This window comes from Fistularia commersonii, chromosome 36 (genome assembly GCF_037954325.1).
Source record: "Fistularia commersonii isolate RoL2024-O1a breed Wild chromosome 36, RoL_Fcom_v1.0, whole genome shotgun sequence".
Classification (NCBI taxonomy): Eukaryota; Metazoa; Chordata; class Actinopteri; order Syngnathiformes; family Fistulariidae; genus Fistularia; species Fistularia commersonii.
Genome location: NC_141319.1, coordinates 6,771,213 through 6,789,529, shown reverse-complemented (window position 1 = coordinate 6,789,529; position 18,317 = coordinate 6,771,213). Strand labels below are relative to the sequence as shown.

The 18,317-nt window shown below is 49.3% G+C and overlaps 1 protein-coding gene across 2 annotated transcripts in view; it reads left to right on the top strand.

The window, feature by feature from the left end:
* ube2j1 (ubiquitin-conjugating enzyme E2, J1) overlaps positions 1-18,317 on the top strand; it is a 53,397-nt gene that overhangs the window by 23,093 nt on the left and 11,987 nt on the right. For both annotated transcript variants that reach the window (XM_086143037.1, XM_086143036.1), the window contains 3 exons: positions 1,378-1,509; positions 2,161-2,245; positions 10,453-10,558. In XM_086143037.1, coding sequence (XP_085999163.1) covers positions 1,378-1,509; positions 2,161-2,245; positions 10,453-10,558 — 323 coding nt within the window. The remainder of the gene's footprint in view (positions 1-1,377; positions 1,510-2,160; positions 2,246-10,452; positions 10,559-18,317) is intronic.

The window sequence follows — 18,317 nt, the reverse complement described above, 5'->3', positions numbered from 1 at the left end:
ACGTCCCTCAAAAATAACTTCCCTTCTCCGCCTCGTCTCCCCTCTGGACGTTTGATTTCTTTTTTTCCCCTCATCTCTTCCTGTCGGCGTTCGCTTTTGATCCGCCGTGAAAAACGCGAGCGGCGACCCGGCGGCCGCTCGCCTGACGGAATCCAAGCGGGACGTCCCATCTTCTGACGCTGGTTTTTTTTTTTTTTTTTACTTTTAACTCTGATTTCAAAGCTTTCGCAGGTGAACCGAAGAGACGGTTCTGTTTTACGGTTTCATTCATTCGCTCAGATGAACCACATCGCTAGACGACGTCGTGGAAGGTTTGAAATGGTCAGAAAGGTCAAAGGTCATGTCGCTTCGTATTCGGCGACTCTATTTTGCTTCTGCGGTCTCGCCGTTTGGCTCGTTTCCTTCAGAAAAAAGGGACTTTTTGTTTCTGGCTCATTTTTATTTCAAGGGTCGGCTTGCGATAGGCTACATGAAGGCTTTTCAATATTAGATCCAGAAGGTCAAATGGAAAAAAACTATCATTCGGACCAAGAAAGACTGGAAGGACTCAGCTTTAGAAGGTCCGCTCAGGCGGTGATTTGGTTTTTACGCTGGAGACGGAGAAGGAAACATCGATGTAGCGACGCCATCTTGTGCGTCGAGGTCGAGACACGCCACGATTTTGACTTCTTGGCGAGTTTCACGCGCTCAGAGAAAAGGATGGTTTCTGCAACCTAAACCAGGGGTCGGCGACCTTTAACACCCAAAGAGACATTTGGAGCCGGTTTCCTCGGGAAAGAAAACACTGGGAGCCGCGATTACTTTTTGACGTCTAAAATAAAGGTATATATTGCTTTTTATTACCTTTACATTTTGTATAAACAAGTGTGTTGCTTCTGAAATTCACAAAGTGTTACAGAGAAAATTAAATTTTATTTATGTAATGAACTCATTTTGAGCTTTCAGAGCGTGTAGCGGAGCCTTGACCTGAATTTTAAAAATAAATCGGGTAAAAAAATCACTGTGTCAGTAAACAATAAAAAATAAATATTTGCAAAATATCTTCATAAATATATATTTTACCTGGTTTATGGGACTTCTGCTCCTGAACTTCTGCGCACAGCATCCGCACATCGGGACTTTACCGGCTTCCGCCAGTGTGACGTTATTTTGTACGTCGAAAAACAATAAATATAATTTTATTCAATATTTCAAGATCACAATAATCTTCCAACTTGGAACTAAAAGTTAAAAAAGGGAATTAACCCAAATGAAATACAGAAGGGCCTGTCAATCATATCTGCGTCATGTGACCTCCTGCGTCATGTGACCTCCTGCGTCATGTGACCTCCTGCGTCATGTGACCTCCTGCGTCATGTGACCTCCTCTCCCCCGCAGGACAACCTCTTTGAGTGGCACTTCTCGGTTCGCGGGCCGCCGGATTCGGATTTCGACGGCGGCGTTTACCACGGCAGGATCGTGCTTCCTCCCGAGTACCCCATGAAGCCCCCCAGCATCATCCTCCTCACCGTGAGTATCAGCTGACCCGTTGCCGTGGAGACAAACAGGAAGTCCACCTATTAGCGCTCCTTAAGCGCAACGCTTGATCTTCCGCGCGCTTTCTTCCTTCGACGGAACTTTTCCGCACGAGACGATCGCCACTCGACCTTATTCGCCAAACTTGTATTCCCGTTCCCGTTAATGGCTTGTTACCATGGCGATCTCTGCCTCGGCGGCGCGGCGTTTTATTTTAAGACGGACGACAAAAAAAAAAAAAAAAAAAAACGGCGCGTTGGTCAGAGCCTGGTTTGGTCTCCTGCTTTGTCACGTTTCTACCGGCGTCCAACCAGACGGCAGCTTTACGGAGGCGTGAAGAATGATTGGACGCGGCTGTGATTGACAGGCGTGACGATCTGGGATGAACTCCGATGACCTCTAAGATGGCTTCACCGGGAAAACCATCGCGAGAACCTCCCGCGAGTCGGTACGACCAACGCCGCCTAGAGGTGGCGGGCGGAACTGCGACCCGAAAGGCCACGTCGGACGACGGGACGATCTCGATTTTATTAAAAAAAAATCAGACGAATGAAGAGAAGGGCAAATAAGTCCTTGAGGATTACACTGACCCCCAGTTAGCTAGCGCCGCCGCCGCTAACCCGCCCTCTCACTCTGTCCCCGCAGCCCAACGGAAGATTCGAAGTCGGGAAGAAGATCTGCCTGAGCATCTCGGGCCACCACCCGGAGACCTGGCAGCCCTCGTGGAGCAGTAAGTGTCGCCGCCGAACGCCACCAATCAGCCTTTTATTCGCCCTCCGTGACGGACACTTGAGCAGATGAGCCGAAGGTACCGCCGAGCCTCGTGGGAAATAAAGAAGCACCTTGATAGCCACTCCAGCCGGGGGTCAGAAAACTCGAAGGCGAACTCTCGTCGGTATTTAGATGTTTTCCGCGGTTTTAAGGCTGATTTTAATCGGATGGTGACGCCCCGGGGGGTCCTCATCTTCTCATCAGCGACCCCCCACTTCCGTTGCTTCCTAAAGACCGCTAAGTGGACTTTATGAGCAAACCGGAGAAGAAGTGACAGGTCTGATTTTCCCCTCTCAGGCACTGATCTGCGCCGACACCAGAATCGTGTTCGGGGGGGGAAAAAATAAAAAAAAACGCAGCTCCCGGCGAACCGACAGCTGGCTTTCTCGCGGAAAGAACGACGGGGTTGTTCGATCCGCTGATTAAGGTCAGATTTGCATAATTGACTGCACGGCCTGAAGGTCCCTGGTTCCACACCAGCTGCCAGACGGGCATGCGAGTGGTCGGACGTCTCCCGGAAGACGGCGTTCCCAGGACGCGCCCTGAGCCTCCCATGGTTCTCCAGGACCTTCCCGTCCCTTCGCTGCTATGAAACCTGTGCCGCGGTGCCGGTCTCCGTTCTCCTGAAGAAATATTTATAACCGCCGACGGGAACGCGAGGCCGTGAGAAGCATCTTCAGGAGACAAAAGCAAAGATCTAATACATGGGATTAAACTTCAAAACAGCCGAGGGGAAGGTGAAGTTCACTCCTTTGTAAGCTGTCAAGCACCTGAAGGACGGCGTGGAGGGTCGGCTAGCTCGCCGCCGGCTCTTGTATCGTGATCGCAGAAGGGGAGCAAAGTCTGCTGGACGTTCGGGCGCTAGCTAGCATCCCGATAGATTAGCTCCGGTAAGCCTGCGATCCCGGGGAACCCGGTTGGGACGGGGGTTCCCGGACCCGTAACAGTCCGCAAAGAAAATCTTTCCCCGTACAAATGATTTTCTCAAAGGATCTTCCGGACTTTATTTTGAAAAACTACACTTAACTCTTAACTCTGTCGCGCCATTTCAAGGGCTATCGCAAGCTAGTCCTTGAATAAAAATGAGCCAGAAGCAGAAGTCGCTGGAGAGCTTTTTCGACCTCTGACCGGTTCATGGAAACATTTTCAAGCATACAAGTGGTTCCCCAGTACAAAAAAAAGATCAGGGGCCGCCGGTTGAGGACGTAATCCACATGAATCCACAGAGTTGGAGAAGCTCCGTGCTGAGGAGTCGCATCTTCATTCCCTCTTGCTGCTTATCCTGCACTCACTAAGGGATGTGGGCTTGCTGGAGTCAATCCCAGCTGTCTTTTGCCGAGACATACAAGTCTTGGCCCCCTCACATACCCGTCATATGGAGACGCCCGACCCCGTTGTCGCAGGGCAGATGGTAAACCTTGTTTCTTGCCGAGCAGGGTGAAACATCCGCCATCGCCTGCGCGCTGGCGCTGTATCGTCATCGTACCCATCAGGAGCTCCGCTGTGGAATTGTGAAATATCTGGCCAAAAAGAACTTTGTTCGTGTTCTTGCCACCTCGACAAAAAGAACAAGCGAAGAATGAAGGGGCCCTGAGAGCTGACTTGTCAGATTTTTAATGCTCGCTAAAGGCGGCTGAAGGCTTTTACTTAAGTTTTCTTTGTGTTCCAGATCTCACAGCGCGTCTCTGACGGCTCCCACATATCCTCGCACTCGTTCGCCTGCACTTCAACCGCAGGGCAGGCGGCAGGGGCGCTTGTTATACTTTCCCCATATCAATGAAATTCATGAATGCCAACACAACAGAGAGCTGTCTGAGGCAGGTCTCTGCTCTGCTAGAACAACACGGCCCGGTTTGGCTTTTGTTTTCATTCATCATCTATACTGTGGATCCTTCTCCGGGTTTCTCTGGACCGGTCGCCGATCAGACAAGGGCTACATATAGATTCAAGATTCTAAAAAGCATACAAGTATTCACTTTCTCTGGGCCTAAGAGGCCTCTGGGATGAGGGGCGAAATGTCTTTGAGGGAAGGCATACAAGTCCGGTTGCCACGACTAGAACATGTTGACAACCACATCGAATGGCGACATACAATCATTCTCTCTTTTGCTTACAAATCTGGTCTCCAATGACCCTCCTAGAGAGGAACGGGGAGAACATGGAGACTCCACAAAGAAGCAGCAGGGACCTTCATGCTGTGAGGCGGAGGCGCTAACCGCTATGCCACGGTTTTGTTCTCCTCATATTAAATTTTCTGGTTTCGGAGCCCCAGAAGAGGAAGCAGAAGCAGAAGTTCTGTGACACCCGTGCCTCTGAAACCCAGCAATGCGCAACAAAGAAAAAGAAAACATTAAACGCATCGGAGACGAGAGGAAAAGTTTATTTTTCAATAAACCGCATCAATTCTGTGGCCAAATTATTGTTTTTCTCGCCGAGACGCAACAAAGAGAACCGTACTGTCTGGCCGCCCCGCTGTCGTACTCCTCTACCCCCGCAGTATCTGGACCAACCCGGTATTTTACTTTCCGACAAGAACTCATTTGTTTCTCCGCCGGCGATTAGCTCCTCTCTTGGCGGGGGTCACCGGTCGGAGGGAGCTCTGTGGGAGACGCAAAGAAGAGAGGCTTAAATCAATAACGCAAAGTATGATCTGAACTGTGTCTGACCGCAACATGGGTCACATGGCCGTCTAGGCCTCTGGGAGGGACGCGACTTCCTCCCGCTGGGTTGTTAAAGTGTCCGGGACACGGCAACATCGCCCACCCGCAGGGTTTCGAGTCTGGACGGTCGATCATGCCAAGTTCCAAACATCAGCTGCTTGTTTAGTCAAATCTGATCGCCTCCATTTATCCTGCAGTCGTCTTCCAGACGGTAAGCTGGACTGGTCTGCGGATTCAGATGCGCGCTACAAGAAAGGGCAAAGGGTCGACTGTTATGACCAGTTTGCTCTTCTATGCTGTGATGGTAGCGCTAGGAAGTGAGACACCGGATGTCTGGACAGACCAATCCCTTTCCTGGCTGCTGAGGTCCTCTGTCTCCGAGGACATACAGTTGTTTGACGACACATAGAAGGAGTTGAGCTTAATGGACAGGACTGTCCCTTGTCTGGACACTTTTCCTACCTCATTGGATTATTATTATTTTGTTTTCTGCGAAGTGACTGGTTGTACAACATCTCAAAAAAAGTATCTCCACCATCCATCCATCCATCAGCCACCTCTTATCTTGGGTGAGGTCTCTGCAGCAACAGCTTAAGCAAAGAGGCCTGGACTTCCCTCTCCCTGTCCCCTTGGTCCAGATCTTCTGGGGGAATCCTGAGGTGGTCCCAGGCCAGCCCAGAGGCATACAATAGTTCCTTCAGAGTGTCCTGGGTCTTCTCCGGGACCTCCGTCAGTATGCCTCACCAGGGAGGCATCCTAAACAGATGCCCGAGCCACCTCATCTGGCTCTACTGTGGAGGAGCAGCAGCTCCACTCTAAGCCCCTCCTGGATGGCCAAGGTTCTCGCCCCATCCCAAAGGGAGAGCCTCAACCCCCCCCGCTGAGGAAAAGATCTCCTTCTTTGGGACCTAACGCCCAACTCCTGACCACAGGTGAGGGTGGGAACATTGGTCCATCGGGAAAAACGAGGAGCTTCGCCTTCTGGCCAATGACTAAAAACGTGACTTGCAAGTATTAGACACTAATTCGACACTAGCGGTGGAGGTAAATCAGTCAGCAGAGGCAGCAGCTTTCCACGCCACCTCGACCCACTCTGCCTTCCACCTGAAAGACAGTCTCTTTTGGCCTTCTCACCAGATCCACCCAACTCGAGGTGGCACAGTTTCCACAAAATCAAGCCGTGGTGAAAGGGCGTAGGCCCGATGCCGCTAGAGAGGCGAACTCTGTCCAGTTGGCATGCCAGCAGTGGACCTTCCGATCCAGAAGACATGCAAACACTTAGAGAAGGGTTGTCAACCTTCTTTTTGTCCCTGGAGTCTACCTCAGGTGTCCTAACCGGCAGTCAGCCTGTGTAACTATATGATGATGATAAAGGATGTAAAGATGTGAACGTCCCAATGCTAACAGAAGGGATTAATTGCCTGTCACTTTGCCGCGAAGGTGAGCAGCACTTTAAATTTACCGGGCCTGCAATTATTCCGTTACGCTCATGACATGTTTTCTTGCCGTCATGCTAATTTAAAGGCCGGCGCCGAAACGTCCAACGGTACAATTAAACGCCCGTCTTCTGCTCAATCCTCAAAAACCCCATTAAAGGTCTGCATGTCCCCTGGGAAACCGGCCGCCGCCAGTCCTCAAACAATCACAAGGACAAACACATCGGCACTCCCCCCTGCTCACTTTTGGAAAACCTGATTCGCAATAACCACGCGGGTGAAGATGGAGTATCCGGCTGAACCCCTGACAGAAACTCATGACCAAACAGGAGCGACGGCAACACCTCGTTAGGCATTCTGCGCAGGAGGCGGCGGAATCCTCCGGCTCAAATGTGTCAAAGTGGACGGGGAGGGGGTTGTATTGAGATGGAGATTGGAGTTGAGTGCCGCGCAAACCCACAATGTTTATTAATTAAAGGTCCGGCGACGAAATATCAACTTGTCATTCCGTTTCGGCGAGTTCGGGCGGCCGTCCAGCTTCCGCAAGAGGTGTGAATGATCGCTTTAAGTGCCGCGCCGCTCTGTTACGGCTCAAGGAATACCAAGCGGCGGGCTTTCTGAAGAACCCGAGCAGTGCCGGGCAGCAGCCGGCGCTGACCTATTGTTATAACACAGCGTGTCTGAGCGGAATACCGGAGCGTCCGCCAGACACCAACGCCCCCACCCAGGTGTTTCAGGACTAGGAAGGACTACCGGCGCTCAGTAGAGGCCCGCCAGAGTCGTACATAACTGAGACAACCCTGCTTTTGTTCCTATGGAGTGACATTTGGAGGTGGAGCTGCAAAGCTACGCCCTCCGCCTTGAGCCCAACAGTGTCCTGTGGGCCGCCCAGGCACGAACCGTGCTTTTGTCACAGTTCGGCGTCTTCTAATCTCTGGGGATGTGAAGGCATCAGGCAGGGAAGTTACCAGGCCCCACGGCTGTTTTGGGAATCATGAGTCCACTAGCGTCCCAGGGGTGCAGAATGTGGCATCCCCCGGGTAACATGTTTAATGTGGAGTGGGTAAAATTGTTGATCCGGCCTGTTTTTGGTAACTTCAGAACTCACTTCCTAGCTTGATGGGTGGTTTTACCTCGCCAGCACTTCCTGTTTCAACAGGCGATGACTCCCCCCACTTCCTTCTGACAATAACCACCAAACGGGATTTATTCACTGTACCAGTTATTATCGCTCTGGGCCAGTTTGTCCTCATACCCCTGTGATGTGATTTGTTTTTGTTTGTACTGGGAGCGGCAAATACTTTCTGGAAGTTGTTTGTTGTCGCCCGGCTAATTGGCCGGAGATGGAAAGAGCCGCGTCCAAACTGGCGAAGGAGCCAAGACATCTCATTTGGAGAAGCTTTAAACCGGTGGGATGCCACGAAAGCGTCGGGCGGCAGCTTGTCCTCGGCGTCGGGCTAATGGTCTCCTCGGGAAACGGCGGCGACACTCGTCCCGTCTATATCCGTTCGTCGAGGCCGTAGTAACCACGTATCTCCTCCCGAGTCCCCGAGCTCGGGTCTCGCTTAGCTACTAACATGTAACTGTTAGCGCTACTGCTATAAGTAGCAATAGATCATTAGCGCCTGTCCCTTCAAACCCTCAAACCCCACCAGTCCCTGTCTTATCTTGCTTTTTATCTCACTTGTAGCCCAACCACTCCGAGGTACCTCCCAGCTCCCGGGGAAATGTCTGGTACCTGTAGAAGATCTGCGGTGGTCCAGACCTGCCCTGCACTGAAATTATCTCGACTTTGTCGTGACTTTTGCACGTAAATCCAAATAATCCGACTTGACTTTGACCCTCACACCTAGCGTACCTCTGAGTAGCACCCCACTGGAGCAGAACCAAAGGTGTCCATGTCGATGCCTCCTGTTGCAAACATCCCCCAAGGCTGCCGCCTCTTTTATTTCTTGCATCGCTCCGGGTTTTATCCGACCCCCACAATCCGATTTCAACTTTCTTCTGGATCCGGCTCCCCCGTCCCTTCCGGCTAACATTTTTAGTTGTTTAGTTTGCCCGTCTGTCTGGCCTCGTTATGATCAGCGGCGGCGGTGCCGGCCGGTGGCCCCTCGACGCCTCGCCTTCGCTTGTGGATTTTAATAGCCCTCAGAGAAAACGGCGTGGACGTTCTATCAAGGGTCGCGTAAGGAGGTTTTACAGAAAACCAGGCCTCCTTTCATGAAGGCCCACGTAAAAAAAAAGAACCCCGCCGTCCGCCCGCCACCGGCCGCGCTTTTTCGGTGACTGATGAAAGCGGCGATAAAATGGATTTGTTTTTTTTTTTCCCCCTCTCCAAATGATCATTTTCGCCTCGTTTGCCGGAAAAAAAAAAAAAAAAAAACGCCGCAATTACCGTGGCGTGAAGGCGAAGCAGGAGGAGGGAGAAACTCCCGGGTAATTTGTCTTTGGCCGTCCAACCCCGAGGGAGGGGGTTTAGTGAAGACCCCCCGTGGGGCGTTACCACTCTCACTGGTGTGTGTGTGTGTGTGTGTGTGTGTGTGTGTGTGTGTGTGTGTGTTCAAAACCCCCCACGGCGGGCTGGATGCGGACGGCGTCCTCGCTTGACAGCTTGAGGTTTGTCGGGTGTTTCATTTAATGAGTCGGCCCCGTCGAGTTTCAGGTCTTTCATATTTTTTTCGATCCGCCCCGAGTGTCGGACCTGGATTATTAATGGTGTGTGTGTGTGTGTGTGTGTGTGTGTGTGTGTGTGCGCTGATCACAAGTCCTTTTCCGACTAATTGGATTTTAGAGTCGCCGTGTAAATGTGCTGGGCGGAGGAGGGACGCGGTCCTCGAATTTAAGTTTGGTGAAAGGAACATCAGGACAGAGCTGGAGTGAATACCAGGTTCTAAGAATAAGAATAAGAATAAGAACAACTTTATTAATCCCGAAGGAAATTGCAGTTTTTTTTTTTTTTTTGTTTTTTTTTAAGAATAAGAACAAAGAGCAGAAGGAGGGAAGATTGGCTTCCGCACTCCGTTGATCATTCGCTCATTCATTCATTTAAGATCTACACAGCTTTTCTGCCACTCAGGCTCGCAGGGGTGAACCTATCCCAGCTGGGATTGGGTGAGAGGAGGGCTTCACTCTAGACCCTTCACAGGGCCACATGGAGACATACAACAATTCACCCTTTCGTTCACACCTCATAAAGAGACAAACTGCAATTCACATATCATACAGAAACATACAAGTATTGACCCTCTCAGTCAGACCTCATATCAAGACATACAAGTATTGACCCTCTCGTTCACACGTCATATCGAGACATACAAGATCTGACCTTCTCATTCACTCCTCATTTGGAGACATACAAGTATTGACCTTCTCATTCAGTCTTCATATCAAGACATACAAGTATGGACCCTCTCATTCACACCTCATTTGGAGACATACAAGTATTGACCCTCTCATTCGGGCCTCATATCAAGACATACAAGTATTGACCCTCTCATTCAGTCTTCATATTAAGACATACAAGTATGGACCCTCTCATTCACACCTCATTTGGAGACATACAAGTATTGACCCTCTCATTCGGGCCTCATATCAAGACATACAAGTATTGACCCTCTCATTCAGTCCTCATATTAAGACATACAAGTATTGACCCTCTCATTCACACGTCATATCGAGACATACAAGTATTGACCCTCTCATTCACCCCTCATTTGGAGACATACAAGTATTGACCCTCTCATTCAGGCCTCATATCAAGACATACAAGTATTGACCCTCTCTTTCACACGTCATTTGGAGACATACGAGTATTGACCCTCTCATTCAGACCTCATATGGAGACAAAACATTCATCCTTTCATTCATACATCACATTGACACCTACCGCCATTCACCCTCTCATTCACACCTCATATGGAGACATCTTTGTCATTCACATCTCTGGAAAATCTTGTTTGGTCTCGTTTCTTCCTCGTTCCCTGTGACGTTGTGGAACCCTTGTGTGCTCCTCTAGATGTTCTCTCACCTGCTCTGTTCCTCACCCGACCTCCTGTCACTTTGTCCTGCAGTCCGCACTGCCCTCATCGCCATCATCGGATTCATGCCCACCAAGGGGGAGGGCGCCATCGGATCTCTGGACTACACCCCTGAGGAGAGGAGGGCTCTGGCTAAAAGGTAAGAAATAGATGCTACCTTCTCCCGTGGATACTATGTGTGTGTGTGTGTGTGCAGCGCTTCAAAATTGGAAATAAGTGTGTGTCCCCTCTGATCAGATTGTTAAAGGTCACAGTGTTTTTTATTTAAATGAAGTCAGGACGACCTGCCGTTGCCCACCTGGCGGTACTCAAACCGTGACCGGTGTCTCGAGTGTGTGTGGAGGAACGATCGCAAAACCGGGTCTTGGCTAACATTGAATGGGCTAAAGGCAGCTAGCAGTGCTAGCTCCAGTACTCCGCTACAGAAACAGGTAGCTCTTTACTGCATGGTGGAGGCCAGCTTGTTGATGTTGGCCCTGTATTTCTGTATTCATTCATTCCTTCGATACAGTTTGCTCAGAGTCAGCAACTTGGGGTCTCCAGTGAACCTCCTGCAACCCCATGCAGAACCTGGAGACCCCATGGGATCCAACCAGGGAGCTTGTCTCTTTGAGGCCGAGGTGCTAACAGTTGCATCTCCTCGCAATCAAAGCAGGCTACTCCAAGCTAAACACCTTAGCTGTCTGGACTTGCCTCCCGCTAACGAGGTCTTCTTTGCATCGAGTCCCATTTTCAGACGATAAATTCGTCGCCGCCAAAATATCCGGTCTCTGGAGGGCGCGTGAGTGGGCACGCTCGGGAAACGGAGGGGGAAAAGGATCCTGCGAAAATCCGGCTTTCTGTCGGCGGCGGCGAACGGTAGCCTTGATCACACCGACTGTTTTCATTAGCGCGCAAAGATGAGATAGACGCACTTATCTAAAAATACGTGTCTTGCCCCGACGGGGAAGGGGGGGTTCAGAAGAAGAAAAAAAAAACCTTCCCGTTTCTTCTTCTTCTCGTCTTCTCCGCCCTTCTCTTTGTTTTTCTCACCTCGTGCTCCAGTGAATGTGAGAGCTGTCAATCACCCAGGGTTCCCCCGTGCACCCGCTCAAGGCTTTTAATTAACCTGCCAGCCAGAAAGTCCTACTTTATACCGCCATGTGGAAGTTGGTTCATGTTTCACTGCACCGTTAAGTAGGTGACAGATGCTGTTTCAGTAGACGCTTTCGGACAGAACGGCTTTAAGAAGATCAAATTTGGTTCCAGGAAGTCGCCTTCAGGGGAGCCTTCTAGTTTTGGCAGTTGGGGACCAGCGCAACGTGAATCTTAAGCTCCTCGCTCGGAAACAAACCGCAGAAGAAGAAGACAAAGACAAAGAAGAAGACAAAGAAGGACGAAGACAAGAAGGAATGAAGGCGATGAAGACGGAGGCGAAGGTGGCGAAGAAGAAGGCAAGACAAGAAGGACAACACGGAGGTGGAAGCTGCCTCAGTGTTCTTGTTCCACATGGCGGGAATTAAACCACCAGATGGGTTTTTTATCTTCTCCCTTCGCTGGATAAAGAACCCTTATTTTGGACCAAAATCTTGATGTTCCTCTGCCAGATGTCGCAGGCCTTCGTTCTGCTGACCAGCGATGAGGTTGTCTTTAAAAATGGCGCCCCGCAGTCCACAGGAGGTGTCTTGTCAAGGCCGTGGCTCAGGAGCACCTATGAGTTCCTGAGGAAGTCAAAAAAAGGCTCCCACTCCCCGGAGTCGGCGCTGAAGTTCAAGGAAGTACGTGGTTCAAGTGCACCAAGAAACTACCTTGTTGCTGGAAAGGTTCAAGGAACTGCAAAAGAAGGGGGCAACATATGTATGCCAAGCAAAGTAGGGAGGGATAAGAAGTACCCCCAGTCGCCCCAGTGGTTCGCATGACTCCTGTTTTTCCAGACGCCCCAAATCAATTTATTTTTGATCGAACGGGACTGAGACGGCCACTGGAAGGAGCGCGGAGTTGTTGCAGAGGCGGCAGATTATGAGAAGATTAGGGCGGAGGAGGGGAGAGTGTTGTTTGGAGGAAGGATGTTTGCTTGAATTAAAAGGTCGCACATTCGGAGCTTTAAAATACGATATTTTTTTGTATCCACTGTCAGCCTTTTTTCACGGCTCATTACGCCGCTGTGATCCACCACTCGGATTAGGAGCCGCTGATCAGCCTACAACCACTCCGACATCCTCTCCCATTAAGTAAAACTTTGATCTTCACCTGAAGAGCCTGAGAATGTTTTGAAGATGAAGAGGCGGCTTTAAGCTTCTGGCACCTTCCTCTTCCTCCAGACTCCCAGCTGGATTTATTTGCATAAAGCGCAGGGACCGGCGGCAGTTTGTACACATCCCGTTCCTCTTGCGCTTCCTTGAAGATACATTAGGGTTGCGGTTGACAATGGCGCTGCCTCCCCCGGCCCACAGAAGCACGCCACTTGTAGTTTCCTCACGCTTTTGTGATCCGGGGCGTCATTTCCCGGCTCGGCGACACCTCGGAGTCTTCCTCGGTGCCCTCTGGCAGGGGAGTAAAGAAGCTGTGGTTTTGTTCTGTTTGATCCGCGCGATGTTTTCATGTCGACACGTTTGTGTACAAGTACGCAGTGACTGTTTCACCGCTGGGTTTTATGGGTGAAACCTCCTCTGCCCAGGTTTTCTCCAGGTTCTCTTGTCTTCCTTCCGTCGTCCAAAACCCCCAAAAACCGTAGGTTGATTTGAAGTCTTCAAGATGGTGGGTGTCCGTTCTCCACTTTGGTGCTTGTTATGGGTTTTTTTTTTTTTGGGACAAGCGGCGCCACCCATGACCCAGATGATCTAATTCCCGAACTGAAGGTCTGAAGGCATCCGTTGGACACCAGGTGTCCTTTCGTCGCTGCCGGCTCTGGTTGTCGGCCGAGAGACCCTTAAACAAAAGAGAGGATGGCGGGCTGGGCTAACAGCTAGGCTAAGGAAACGCCCTAGATTCATGGTGTGTACCCCATAGCCTGACATTGGGGCTGGAGACGTCCAATCATTCACCAACTCATTCAAGATACGAGCTGCGAGGCGCCATTGTTTTGTTGTTGAAGACATCGGAATGTGGTTTGCATCTCCAGGGTGTCTTTGGAGGTTCTAAGTCATCCAGGTCATGGTGGATTGTTGTCGAGATCTTCTTGTCTTGGCAAGTGGACTTGGATTTCTTCACTTGTAGAGGCGTCGGCCCTCATCTCAGAGGCTTCTTCAGTTCTAATGACCTGTGGGGAGTTTCTCTATTTAACTCCAAGGGTTGTGGGCGGGTCTAGGTTTTGGTGTAACCTGGCTTGTTGTGTAAATGGAAGACTTATCTGCAGTCACCAGGTGTAAGGGGGTTTGTTATGCTAATGAGGATGTCGTTATCGGGGGGTTACTGGGGTTACAGGCTTCACCGATGAGCCTCAGTTCATGAGATCCAACTGGTTTCACTATTTTGTTTAGCTTTACATTTTCACATTTCAATCCAGGTTATCCCACAAAAGTTGCTCTTTTGTTCCAATGTATGACACCCTTGTTAGCATAACAACCCCCTTAGTCCTAGTTTCTGCAGATCATCATTTACACAACAAGCCACCATAACCTGGACTCACCCAAAAACCTGGCACTTCAATTGGGAAACTCCCCACAGGTCATTAGAAGGGAAGAAGCTTCTGGGATGAGGGCTGGAACGTCTTCAAGTGAAGAAATTCAAGTCCTGGATGAGTACCGCAGATACTCTGTTTCATCTCTCGTTTGGGCTACTGCGACTCCCTCCTTGCCGGTGACCATCAGGCCTCTGGAGCTTCTTCAGAAAGCGGCAGCCCACCTGATGTTCAACCGTCCCAAGTTCTCCCAAACAACTCCCCTTCTTATGTCCCTTCACCGGCTCCCGGTAGCCGCCCGCATCAAGTTCAAGACCCTGGTGCTCGCCTACCGGGCGGTGAATGGGATCAGGATATGGTCAAGGCACTCGTCCCTACCCGTACCCTCCGATTTGCCACCTCTGGGCGACAGTCCACCCCATCACTCCGAGTCCCCGGCGGCCGATCGAACCGGTCTCGGCTCCTCAGTGATGGAACAAACTCCCAAAAAAGGTCAGAACAGCGGGGTCGCTGCCCATCTTTCGCCGTGAGCTGAGAACATACCTCTTCACCAAGCACTACCCTGCTAATCGCACTTAGATGCGACTCCCTCGGAAAAAAAAAAAAAAAAAGATTAAATGAATGTAGGTATGCATATGCTTCTGAGATGGCTACTTGGTAGAGTGGTCACCTCTGACTCCCAACTACTGGTACTTCTGATCTTCAGTGACTGAATTGCAGTTTTTGTAAGTCGCTTTGGATAAAAGTGTCTGCCAAGAAGACTTCAACAAGAATTCACCATGACCTGTATGACTTAGAACACCTGCAAACCAAATTCCGTCGCCCTCAACAAAACGACGCCTCGCATCTTGAATCTTGAATGAGACGGTGAAAGATTGGACCTCTCCAGCCCCAATGTCAGGATATAGGGTACACACCATGAGGTGACTGATGAACCGTCGACGACTAAGCTAGCCGTCCACCGATTCTTCCGCGGACTATTCGTCAACAAGTCGTCGCGGCCCTCGTGCGCGTTATCTGCTGCCTAAGCGATAAGCTAGCAAAGCCTTTCCTCCTCTGAAACCGTGCGTGGCCTGAACCTAACTCAGTGCCCGACTCCCCCTCATTTTTCAAATTTCTCTTGCGTCTTGAAATGTGTCTCTTTCAAAGCTGCTTTTTTGACCCTGCCGAGAAAAAAAAATGACAGTTTGGTTGTGTTTTTTTTTTTTCTTATCTAATACCAGAGAGTCGTCTGAGACAGTACAAGTACAAACAAAGGATTATGTTTTTGCGAAGAGGCTGTTTGGAACTACAATGACATTAGGTTTTTTGGGGTAATTCAGATCTGCAAACCCGGGTTCAATGGAGACAGCAGTCAAATGGGAGTTGTGGTGACCTGCTGCAGGTCCCTCCATCCTGAGAGAACCTCGGTCTCTGAGGGTTTGCCAGGTGTCCACCAGTAACTCTTTGAATAACTCGCTCTGGCAGGTTACCCTGACTTTTCAACCTGGAAAAAAAAAAAAGCAAAATAAAAGCGGCAAAAAATAATAGTGTTATTTGTGAAAAATTGATGTAAAAAGAGTCCGAGAAGGAAACAGTCTCGCCGGGTCAAAGGTCATGGCTCATTAATTCATGTCAGCAACGGATCAGAAGCTGCAGGGTCATCGACCAGAAGCCTCTGGACAGGAGACCTGCTCAAACCTCTCATCGGTTCCCATTCCCGTTTATTTTCCACAAATCCTAGGACACCAGTCCCTCCATTCCAAGGAAATAGTCATTGTTATTTGAAGATAAATTTGAAGATGATCTTGTAACATCTAAATAAAATGCGTTAAAAAATTTTTGTCGCTCTTAATAAGCGACTGCACGCGCCAGTAAAAGGATGATTTTTTTTTTCTTTCATTAAACAAGGACTCAAATAGACATTGACCATTTTGCTTAAAAGTAACCTTTGACCCTCTTTTTCCCAAGAGTTCAACATGTTTTGTTGCTGACATGTACTTTCATTTTCTCTGCAGTTGTTCATTGCAACACTTTGTTCTTCCATACATGTTTTACAACGGCTCCAAATGTCTCTTTGGACTGATAAAGGTTGCCGACCTCTGGTTTAGTCCAACTTTATTCATCTCATTCATCGCAAACTCTTGTTTGGTCTTTTTCACTCGGCACAGATACCATTTTTGGGGGTCACAGTTTGTTTGTTGGTTTGTTTAGAAGTTTATTTGGACAGTGTACAAATACATTAAGCACAGAGGCAGAGATGTTTGTACCAGATTGTAGCTCATAGCTAATTTCCATCTGTAGTCCTGGACAATACAAGTATAAAACTGTATAAGATAGACTATATATTGTATAGTTATTTTATTGCCTATATGTATATTTCATATATATTAACAGGCTATAAAATATGTCTTTTGCAAGTTAAAAGTGCTATTGTTGTGATATTGTTTTGATATTGTTACTTTGGTCATCTGGGGACAAAGTACCCGTCTGGTATTGTTAGCGTTAGCATGTTTGGTGCTCCAGAATCCAATTTTTAGCGTCCCGTGTAAAGGTGTGAAAATCAGTCATGTTCTTAAGATTGTCTGGAAGCCCATTCTATTCTTTTATGGCTTTACAGGAAAAGGCAGACTTTCTTTTAGGAACATCGCAGTCTCCTCTGGACGCCGACCTTAGCACTGGACTTGTGAGTTTGGAGCGAGGCTTGATGAAGGTCTTAAGAGGAGGTGGGGCGGCGTTACGTAAGATTTTGTGGACCAGACGGATATCAGAGCACCTGATCAAGTTGTCAAAACTTCATAATTTATATTTTCCCAATGATGATAGTGCCTTGGTTTTTTATCAAGAATTTTTAGGGCAGTAGGTACCGCTGTTACTGTCGGAGGTAAGCGCGCTACGTACTGTTCTCTAGCTAGCGGACACCTGATGTTAGCGTGAGGTAAGTATGCTATGTATAATTAGTTATGTAACGACGGCTAACCCAGATTCAACCGACGTCGCCGTGTCAGGTGGGAACGGTGCGACATTGGTGAGCGACCGAGCCGCTCACCAATGTCGCAGTGGACCACTTAAAACTGGTTGGAGGACAGGAAGCGCAACAAGAATTCATACATAAGGCAGAACATTTAAGGATTTGAAGCCTTATAGTGCGAAAAGTTGGGTACTGTTTGACAGAGCGAAGCAGCCTCCTGAACATGGATCCTTGCTGAAAACATCGAGATTCTACCAGATTTTGGAAGATCATGCTCCTTCTGAGGGAGTTGAGATATTAGCCTCCTCACCACGGCGTTGCCATGGTGAGTGCTCCTCCGTCGAGACGGACCTCAACTCGTTTCTCTCCGGGTTCTCCGCCTTCCTCCCACGGTCTAAAACAAGTCTGCAGGTTCATTGAAGACTCTTGATTTGTCTTTAGGCGTGAATGAGAGTGGTGGGATGTTTCTGTGATCTGTGATTGGCAGGTCCGGGCTGGGATTGGCTCCGCCCCCCGATCCGACGACGAACCGATAGGTTGACGACACGTTATTTAAATCGGCTCAAGCAGAAACAGCATGGGATTCATGAAATGTACTCTGAGTGATTTAGATGGTGTTCTAATTTGTGGGTTTCAGAAAATATCACATCTTACAGTTAATTACAGGAGCGGCTCATTGGCTTAAAACAAGGGTGGAGGAGGTTTTATGATTTTCTTCCAAAAGCATTTTTTTCCGGACCAAAACACCCCTCCTGGGGGGAGAATATCCACGGCGCCCCGCAATACTCGATAAACCCTTTCTCGGCTACATTTATAGTAATTTCACTCGAATCCTATTTCCATGTGACTCGAGAGGAAAAACGCAGATTTGGATCATTTAATACCATAATGTATTCAAATCTATGTTAGCCTGAAGAGACCCACAACAAGGATGTGGGGTTCCTCGGAGCATGATTCATGATTCATCCCTCCTCTCCAGCATCAGTTCATTAGCCGCTTCAAGGGATGATTAGCTTTTCCAGGACGAACCCACAGGAATCTCTTTTATGCGTTGTTTACTTATGCCTTGAACGCACCGCGGCGTTAAGTGCCACTGCCGATGCTAAATGCTAAATTGCACGGCGCCAATAATGCATTGTCAGGACCGGCGAAAGGCGTCACGGGGAAAACCGGCAAGTGAAAGCGCCACAGGTGGCAAAGAGAAAACAAGCCTCTCAGTTTGGGGCTGCACAGTAAGCGAGCAAACAGGGTGCAGGAGCAGCCAGGAATACCAACACACTCTGGCATTCCCACGCGAACCCACCCTAGCAAGAAGCCAAAATGTGCCCCACTCACAGGCCTCGCGGGTAA